Source organism: Clarias gariepinus, chromosome 2 (genome assembly GCF_024256425.1).
Source record: "Clarias gariepinus isolate MV-2021 ecotype Netherlands chromosome 2, CGAR_prim_01v2, whole genome shotgun sequence".
Lineage (NCBI taxonomy): Eukaryota > Metazoa > Chordata > Actinopteri > Siluriformes > Clariidae > Clarias > Clarias gariepinus.
In genome coordinates, this window is record NC_071101.1 from 47,303,413 (window position 1) to 47,313,106 (window position 9,694).

At 42.6% G+C, this 9,694-nt stretch overlaps 1 protein-coding gene across 2 annotated transcripts in view; it reads right to left on the reverse strand.

Moving 5' to 3' along the window:
- The window catches only part of med23 (mediator complex subunit 23), a 34,394-nt gene extending 25,729 nt beyond the window's left edge, over positions 1-8,665 (reverse strand). Inside the window, exons 1-11 of one of the 2 annotated variants that reach the window (XM_053491027.1) lie at positions 8,499-8,665; positions 8,061-8,092; positions 7,861-7,948; positions 6,166-6,290; positions 5,300-5,411; positions 5,103-5,201; positions 4,612-4,713; positions 4,433-4,502; positions 4,206-4,318; positions 2,914-3,009; positions 2,239-2,256 (exon numbers count right to left, since the gene is read on the reverse strand). In XM_053491027.1, coding sequence (XP_053347002.1) covers positions 2,239-2,256; positions 2,914-3,009; positions 4,206-4,318; positions 4,433-4,502; positions 4,612-4,713; positions 5,103-5,201; positions 5,300-5,411; positions 6,166-6,290; positions 7,861-7,948; positions 8,061-8,092; positions 8,499-8,549 — 906 coding nt within the window. In that variant the 5' untranslated portion in view covers positions 8,550-8,665. The remainder of the gene's footprint in view (positions 1-2,238; positions 2,257-2,913; positions 3,010-4,205; positions 4,319-4,432; positions 4,503-4,611; positions 4,714-5,102; positions 5,202-5,299; positions 5,412-6,165; positions 6,291-7,860; positions 7,949-8,060; positions 8,093-8,498) is intronic. The other variant, XM_053491028.1, reaches the window with a different exon arrangement.
- Positions 8,666-9,694: the final 1,029 nt, after the last annotated feature.

Genomic DNA, 9,694 nt, shown 5'->3' on the forward strand with positions numbered 1-9,694 from the left:
AACAAGACTGGTTATGTGCTCATCTGGTACAAAGATTAATTTAGGAAGGTGCTCCTAACAACAACTCATTACATGTATAAAAGCCACCTGTCCACAGAATCTGCATCTTCCATTCAAACCTTACCACCAAGGGCAAGACCAAAGACTTGTCAAAGGATGTCAGGGACAAGACTGTAGACCTGCAAAAGGGCGGAATAGGCTAAAAGAGCATCAGCAAGAAGCTTGGTGAAAAGAAGAAAACTGTTGGACAGATAATTTACTAACAAAAGAAATACAAAATAACCATCACTCGTCCTTGGTCTGGAGCTCCATGCAAGATTTAACCTCATGGGGTAAGGATTAATATAAGAGGGATCAGCCCAGAACTACACAGGAGTTGCTTGTGAATGATCTCAAAGCAGTTGGGACCACAGTCACCTAACATAAAATTGGTAACCCAAGGCACCGCCATGGATTAAAATCCTCCAAAACTGCAAGGTCCCCTTCCTCTAAAAGGCACATGTACAGGCCGGTTTGAAAATGTATGTAGCGAGCTAAAACTTCGGTTTGGCAATTGTCAGCCAAGAAGCCTTAAGGATCTAAATCTAGAGAATTATTATTTTCCTAATTGAAATGAAAATCAACTCATATTACTTGTATCTTGTGCTTTTTCTGGATTTTTTGTTGATTTTCTGCCTCTATCCTTTAAAATAAACCTAATAAAAATGTCTTAATTTCTTTGTAAATGGAAAAACTTACAAAATTTGCTGCGGATCAAATAATTGTCCAATTTGCTCCCCTATGGTCCGGGCACATTATCCTCCTCAAAGAGGCCACTTCTATCAGGGAACACCATTTCCATGAGAGGGTGTAACTTGGTCAGCAACAATGTTTAGGTAGTATGTGTCAAAGTAAAAACCATATGGAGGCCAGAACCCAAGGTTTCTCAGCAGAACACTGTCCAGAGCATCACACTGCCTCTACCAGCTCGCCTTCTTCACGTACTGCATCCTGATGCCATCTTTTCCCCAGGTAAGGGATGTACACAAAGCCCTGACCATCCACAAGTTCTTAAAGACTCATCAGAGCAGGCCAGATTCTGCTATTGTTTTGTTGTCTTGGTCTGATAATTATGACCTAGTTGTAAGAGCTTTTGGTGAAGGAAATGTGCCAATATGGGCACCTATGCAGCCATAAGATGTGATGCACCGTGTCTTATGATTCCATTCTATGAGAATCAGCATTAACATAATTAGCAAATTGTGCTATAATAGCTCTTAAATTGGATCAGACCAAAGAAAATAGCCTAATATGACTAGTCTTTCTCATCACGCTTCCATAAATCCCAGCTTTGCTAAGTGTCCTGTAAAAACATAATCAACTCCCTGAGCTACCAGATCTTCCCTGCTTCTCCAGAATTGTTTGTTTCACAGACTAATGCCTCTTTACTTGAGCACTGTCCTTTGTTCAGCAGCCGGTTTTAAGGCAGAGCCATGGCTGTGATGCATTTTTCTCTTTCTTAGATAATAGACTTGTAAACTGAGTGATTCTTTTTTACAATCAAACTCTAATCGAGACAACTGTCCAGAACATTGTCCTGTTTGGATTTTGATATCAAATTAAAACTATCAGTTTAGATATGTCCCTCTGTGTTCTTCCAGGAACAGTGAAATTTGTTGAATTTCAAACCTGCATACTTCTTCTAGGTAATTACGTCACTTCTAATAAAGACGTGTTCACCAGATATAATTGAAGGGTTTTAAAAGCTGCCACTTTGACACAGTAGTCCCTTTAGTGTCGGTTTATGACAAACAACATGACTGTAATTTTATTTCCAAGTTCTACTGGGGGTAAATACTTATGCAAACCTCTATTGAAAGTTTTTTTTTTTTTTGGGGGGTCCGTTGCAAAAGAGGTGTGTTAAATCTCTTGTGACATAAATCCTAACAAGGAAATGATTGAGCGAGTACTATTTAGTCATTGTGATCTCACGTTAACCTCACAGCAGTGTTCTTACGTTGGAGATGAAAAAGCTTTAAAGCGATGATATCGAGCATGAGGAATTAGCTTGAGCGTGATGCTAACAGTCTGGAGCAGAGGTAATTTCAAGCCCCAGGTTTACAGATTTAGCCTTTCCTCATACTGTATGTATATGTGTGTGTGTTCGTGTGAGGAAGAAAGAGAGAGAGATCTGTTTGGGTGTGGACAAGCTTCCGGAGTCGGGTTAGTCACAATACAACAGTAAGATTATGAACATACCTGAGCAATGTTCAGGGTCTAGAGCATTGGCGCAAGGTGGGCGGGGTAAGACAGGACAGAACAAAAATAAAGGAAGAAAGAAAAGAAGACAAATACAGTGACTAGGAGGCCAGCTCCATGTACCCCCTGTCAAGTCACCACCAAACCACCAAAGCAAAATAAATTCACAAATAAATAAATAAAAGAATAAAAACACCCCTCTAAATACCCATCCTCTCACCCCGCCTCACCTCCATTGAAAACAACAAAAAACAGACATGTATCAGAGAGACAGGAGGGGCTCTAGGGCATGCCGGACGGACAGGGAGGAGAGGATCCGCCCACCCCGTCACACAGGGGCTTCAGGCAGCGAAGCACAGGCGGTGCACAGGGGCTTACTGGAGGCTGGCCTTTCCTTTTTCCCCTTTCTTTTTTTGTTTTTGCAAAATAAATGAGGAAAAAAGCAAAAGCTAAATCATTCCCCTTGCAATCAACTACCACCACCACCAGTGTACCCTCTGACTACAAGCGGGTCGCTCACTTCTGATCAGTTTTAATCTCACACTCTTTTCTCCCTGCCTGACTGAAAGAAACAAAAACCTCTATCTGAGGATAGAGACAGAAAGAGAGAAGTACAGAATAGAGAGAGTAAAAGAGAGAGAGAGAGGGGGGGGATAGAGAGAGAGAGAGACGTACCTGTTTGTTGAGGCCCAGCATGTTGCACACCATGTCTCTGGAGTACGGCTGCTCCAGCACGTACCTCAGTAAACCCGTCTGAGGCTCGAACAGGTCCTGGGGAGGAGAAGACCAACCTCACCGCGGGAGAAAAGTCCTGCCAGGTGTCGCAGTGTGTGTGTGTGTGTGTGATGGGATGATTCATTAATGTGTCATGTGGTTCTTACGTGTGGTCTGCCCCACTGATTCCAAAATCAAATGTTTATTGATTTATATACTAGATGTTTGCATTTGAGGTAAAAAAAAAAAAAAAAAAAAAAAAAAGTCGCCTTTACTAATTCCAGGAAATATATCCTGGGTTAACTTTAGTAAAACCCACACTGGGCTAATTCTAGTAAAGTTATCCCAGGATGTATTTTCTGGAATTAGCCCGATATCTGTTTTATATTTAATTTACTTTAACATATCCTGGATACCTTTAGTAAAACAGATAGTGGATTAATTTCTGTAAATATATATCCTGGGATAACTTTATTAAAATTTATTTAACTGGGCGAATAGCGGGATAATTCTAATCAGATTGTGGGCTAATTCCTGTGAATATATCCTGGGATAACTTTAGCAAAACATATCGTTGGCTAATTCCAAGAAATACTGTATATCCTGGGATAACTTTAGCAAAATAGATGGTGGGCTAATGCCAGCTGATAGTGGGCTAATTCCTGTAAATATATCCTGGGATAACTTTAGTAAAACAGATAGTGGGTTAATTTCAGTACAATATCCTGGGATAACTTTATCTAATGACCTGGGGTTAAATGATTTAAGACACTTGAGCTAGTTAAATATATCCTGGGATAACTTTAGTAAAGTAAATATCGGGTTAATTTCAATACAATATCCTGGGATAACTTTAGTAAAAAATATAGTGGGTTATTTTCAAGATTCAAAATTCAAAGAACTTTATTAATCCCAGAGGGATAAACTGCTTTTCAAGATCAACAGCAAATATATCACGGAATAACTTTATCTAATGACCTGGGTTAAATATTTTAAGACAACAGAAGTAGTTAAATATATCCTGGGACATATACAGTGAAGTATCTTCTGGGCCAGAACTTTCAAAGCAAATTCTGGCATGATTAGAAGAAGAAATATCTGGGGCTAATGAGTATTTTATTAGCCTTGATAAACCTGTTTAAAATCTAACTGTGCTAATTAAATATATCCTGGGATAACTAGTGGTTCAGTAAAATATGTTCCAGTGTGACTACAATAAAACGCACTGTGTGTGTGTGTGCGTGTGTGTGTACCTTATCGTAGGGCAGCATGCCTCTGAGAGGGAAGCGCAGTGTTGCAGGGTCGAGCTTCCAGGAGTTACAGATGGCTCCCGAGTTGTTCACCACAGGCAGCAGACTACAGCGTCCTGACACAGAACACACACTTCTGACTCTGACACCATGGTGTGTGTGTGTGCGCGTGCGTGTGTATATCTGATTTATCAGTACCAGGATAGGATGTATCTGTGTTTTTAACTCACCACAAATGGAGTTGATCCTCGCGGTGGGACGGAAGCTGTCCACAAAGTCAGAGATCAGACTTCCTAAAAGCTGAAGGAAATAAACGAGCAGAAACAACGTGAAGTGTTTTACAATATTTTTGTCATGAAAATGTTTTAGCCTTAAATTATCTGAGATGTGGAGGTGTTCGTCCTCGTACCCAGTGTGAAAGCTGTCCCTCTGGATAAAGCTTCCGGATCTCCGTCACAGCGAAATAAGCAGGCAGGAGACACGCGTTCCTCTCCAGGATATACTCCACCACCTTCGCCATCATCACACACACACACATACACACACAGCAAAGATGACATGCAGTTAAGACATCTGCTGGCCCAGGTCTAATACAATAAGTCTCACTGAAGGTGTGATCACATCTATCCTGGTTTATCTAAACTTACAGTAAGATATATCCTGGGATAACTTTAGTGAAACAGATAAATTGCTCATTCCAATAAATCTTCCTCATGGGATAATTACAGTATTTATCTCTGAGCCACCGATTCTGGGTTAAAGTGTTCACTCTAATTGGATAATCCTGAGCTAATCACATTAACACGGGATACTCACAGATTAATAATAATAATAATAATAATAATAACAACACTCGAGGTTGGACAGACGGAGGAGCGCAGGTGGTGAAGTGTCTCGTACCTCTCGTGCCGGGAGGAGCTGCTGCACCACCGCAGAGCTGACCAGGGTCGGGATGGTCTGGATTTTATCCAGCACAGCCTTCAGCAGGTCCCTCACACCCTGCAGTCACACACACACACACACACACACACTTTACATCCATGTCCAACACGTCTGTCTATCCATAATAAAAGAGAATGAGATGAGCGACGCTGCACCTTATAATCCACACCGCCGATTATCTTCCGGATGAGTTTGAAGGTCAGAGACCAGAGCTGAGTGCGCTCCCACTCCAGAGTCTCAGAGCCGATCAGCGCCTGGCATACCATCCTAAACACACACACACGCACACACAGAGTAAAAAGGGATGCAAAAACAACAACAGCAAAAACAAGTCACATTTTGTTCAATGCTCCTTTTAAAACTCGTACTGATCAATTCAGACCGACTCGACTCAGTCCAACTCATCCCAACTAATTCTGACTCATTTCGACTCACGCTGACTCAAACTCACTCGTACCCACTCATCTTATCTCACATTGAGTCATATTGAGTTATTTTAACTTATGCTCACTCAAACTGACTCTGAGAAACTGAAACTTTGAGATTCATACTGACTCATTTAACAAAAACAAAAATCATACTAAGTCACGCTGACTCAAACTGACTCATAGTGAACATTTCTAAATCGCACTGACTCGTTTTAACTCACACAAATTCATACCGAGTCACTTTGACTCAAACCAAATATTTCTAATTCACACCGACTCATAGCTCGTTTTAACTTATCCTGACTCATTTTTGACTCGTACTGAAACTTTCCGACTTGTGCTGACTCGTTTTAGAACTGACTCGTTTTAGAACTGACTCGTTTTAGAACTGACTCATTTGTACTCATACCATATTTTTAACTTACAGAAACTACAGTGACTTTTAACTTGCACTGACTTATTTTGACTCATACTGAAACTTGACAATTTTTCATACTGACTCATTACCTCGCACTGACTCATTCTGAGTCATAATCTATTCAAACTCATTAATGCCACCTTTTGTGTGTGTGTGTGTGTGTGTGTTTGTGTACTTGGGCGGCAGCAGGCTCGTCTCCACAGCCATGGCTAAGCAGTCATAGAGGAAGGAGATGCGTTTGGGGCTGTGCTGGCTGTGTATGAAGCGCACGATCCACTGCACACACTGCTCATGGGACTCCTGTGGAGAGAGAGAGAGAGAGAGAGAGAGAGAGTGAAACTGAGTGTGTTGTTCTTTCTAACTAAACTATGCACACGTTTGTTCATGAACAATTCAGTCGCTTGAGGTGGACAAGTCACGAGTTTTTCTGTCTGTCAGAAGGTTCAGTTCATGAATTAATCGGATAACTTGAAAATAATCACTAACGTGAATGAATCAGTCCAGCATGAAAGAGTTAAAAAGGATCTGAAAGAACCAATGAGAGAGTCAGAACGAGTCGGTATGAGTCAGATCGAGACGCAGTGAATTAGTATGAGGCAGTGTGAGTCGGAACGAGTCAGAGTGAGCGAGTGAGTCAGAGTGAACGAGCAAGAGCGAGTCAGAGTGAACGGGCAAGAGCGAGTCAGAGTGAACTGCCAAGAGCGAGAGAGAGAGAGAGTCTGAACGAGTCCGAGCAAGAGAGAGAGAGAGTCTGAACGAGTCCGAGCGAGAGAGAGAGAGAGAGACTGAACGAGTCAGAGAGAGAGACTGAACGAGTCAGAGAGAGAGAGACTGAACGAGTCAGAGAGAGAGAGACTGAACGAGTCAGAGAGATTCTGAACGAGTCAGAGAGATTCTGAACGAGTCAGAGAGAGAGAGAGAAAGTCTGAACGAGTCAGAGAGAGAGAGAGAAAGTCTGAACGAGTCAGAGAGAGAGAGAGAAAGTCTGAACGAGTCAGAGAGAGAGAGAGAAAGTCTGAACGAGTCAGAGAGAGAGAGAGAGGGAGTCTGAACGAGTCAGAGAGAGAGGGAGTCTGAACGAGTCAGAGAGAGAGGGAGTCTGAACGAGTCAGAGAGAGGGAGTCTGAACGAGTCAGAGAGAGGGAGTCTGAACGAGTCAGAGAGAGGGAGTCTGAACGAGTCAGAGAGAGGGAGTCTGAACGAGTCAGAGAGAGGGAGTCTGAACGAGTCAGAGAGAGGGAGTCTGAACGAGTCAGAGAGAGGGAGTCTGAACGAGTCAGAAAGAGGGAGTCTGAACGAGTCAGAGAGAGGGAGTCTGAACGAGTCAGAGAGAGGGAGTCTGAACGAGTCAGAGAGAGAGAGTCTGAACGAGTCAGAGAGAGAGAGAGGTAGAGTCTGAACAAGAGAGAGAGTCTGAATGAGTCAGAGAGAGAGGTAGAGTCTGAACGAGAGAGAGAGTCTGAATGAGTCAGAGAGAGAGAGTCAAGGAGAGAGGGCGAGTCCGGACAGGTCAGAGTTGGTGTGAGACAGGCCAAATCATCGTAAGAGTCACTGCGAGTCGGAACGAGTCAGAGTGAGATGGTGTAAGACAGGTCCAATCATCGACAAACTAAGTCATAGTGCGGGTCGGTAAAAGTCAGTTCGAGTCAGTACAACATGAGGCAGTAGGAGTCAGTGAGTGGGTATTGCAGAGAACGAATCAGTCAGAATCAGTAAAAGTGAGAAGGAGTCAGAACGAGTCATTAGGAGTTTAAATTAAAAACAATAATTCAGCGTGTGTTTAGCATCGAGGCGAGTCAGTGAGACGATCATCAGACACTGCGCGTCTCTCGGCTGAGTCCTAGGTTCTGGTGCGGCGATCCTGACCTACCTGAGGAAGCGAGGCCCAGTACTGCCGGAAGGCTCCTAGACAGCTGATCAGCTTGGTCCGCTCGTCCTCCGGCGTGTCCATGAACATCCTGCAGGACGGGAAAGAAGACATCCAAGACACGTCAGGTGTCAACACACGCGTGTTTATTTCTGTCATTATTTACACGTACACAATCCCTGACAGACGTGTTCAGCACTTACCCCGCGAACGCCTCCTCGATCACCTCTGTTTTCTGTTCAAAGGAAAAACACAAAACAAGCACATGAGACAGTCCGTTTGTGTTTCCCCATGGGTTTTATGTTCCCTGTTCGTTTAAAAGGAGGTCACGTGACCACTAAGACCCTTTATGATTGGTCTAACGTATGAAACGTAATATGTTTTCATATTTTTGACACTTAATTGTGATTCTAACACAAATTACAGGTGTAAACGGTGCTGTGTGTGTGTGTGTGTGTGTGTAATAAAAGACCCGCGCGGTGATATTAATATTACAGTGAATCGTTTATCTCCAGAACATCCTTATATTACACATATTACGGTAAAATCCCACATCTGAACCTATTTCGCAGTTGCTAGTTTTGTTAGCATCTCGCGCTACAGTGCGAAACAACCCCATGAAAACCACAGCGAGCTCATACCACTACATCCTCGAATATGCTCTGGAGCTGAGTCTCCATCGGCACCGCCATCCTGCACCGCTTTACACTCCACAACACGGTGCGATCGTTTTAATCGTCTTTATTCACTCCATTCATGTCGTTAGCATCAATCTGCAATAACGTTAATCCGGGTTATGCCTCGAGCCCACCCATAGTCTGACAAGTCCCGCCTTCTTTGCGACCATTGGTTAGTTTCTCGCGCCGTTGGGCGGATCTGAAATATTTTCCAATAAGAAAAATTTTCTCTAGCTATTACAGCCAATGACGTAACGGGAGGCGGGATTTTATGTAATACGGGTAGGAAAAAAATAAAATCGAAAGAGCCGCCATGGGAAGGAAGTGCACTCCGCAAAATAGACCGGGGGAACACAAAAGGTTTAAATATTGGTTCCGCAACATCCTACTGCATAAGGATTAATACTAATTTTATTATTATTTATTTATTTATTTTATTATTCGGATATTGTAAACGATATTAATTTTATTTTATATGACGTCAGGTGTATATATTTTGATTAATTAAATATAAATAATCTACATTTGGGAATATTAATTCCCTCTTCTATTCTTATTAATAACCCCCATTTTTCATTCATATTCATGACTGATTGATTGATTAATCTATTTTTAAAAGCGACTTACTAAAAGTCAACGACTCTTACTGAATCATTTTGACTCGTCCTTGTATCAGGATATATCAAAAAGTTTCGAGACTAGTTCTGTAGCAGGCCAGCAGGGGGCAGCACAAGTCTGTGTACACAGTAACAGGGACACACCGGCCAAAATACACCATCGGGAGCTGCGTGCCTGGTGTTGTTCTGACCATGTGTGTTCAGCGAGGACGGCGAGTTAGAACAAAGACCAAACGTTAAAAATCTGTGTTAAACCGGGTGAATCTGCCGCAGAGACGTTTGACGTCACGCGAGGTGTTTTGAATGGCTTCATGCTTCAAGAGCAGAAGAACATCACTGGAAGTCGATGGAAGATTAGGAAAAACTTCAACGAGCTCAATTCCCACTGCTCCAGTCCCGTCGTCACCTCATTGATTCCTCATCCTCCCAGAACGACTATTTCCTTTACATGGAATATGGCGTAGAAGAAACCCTCCATAGATGTGATCCTCTGGTGATTCAGTACATTCAGGTGGTCAGCTGACTTCATTTTATCGCCCCATA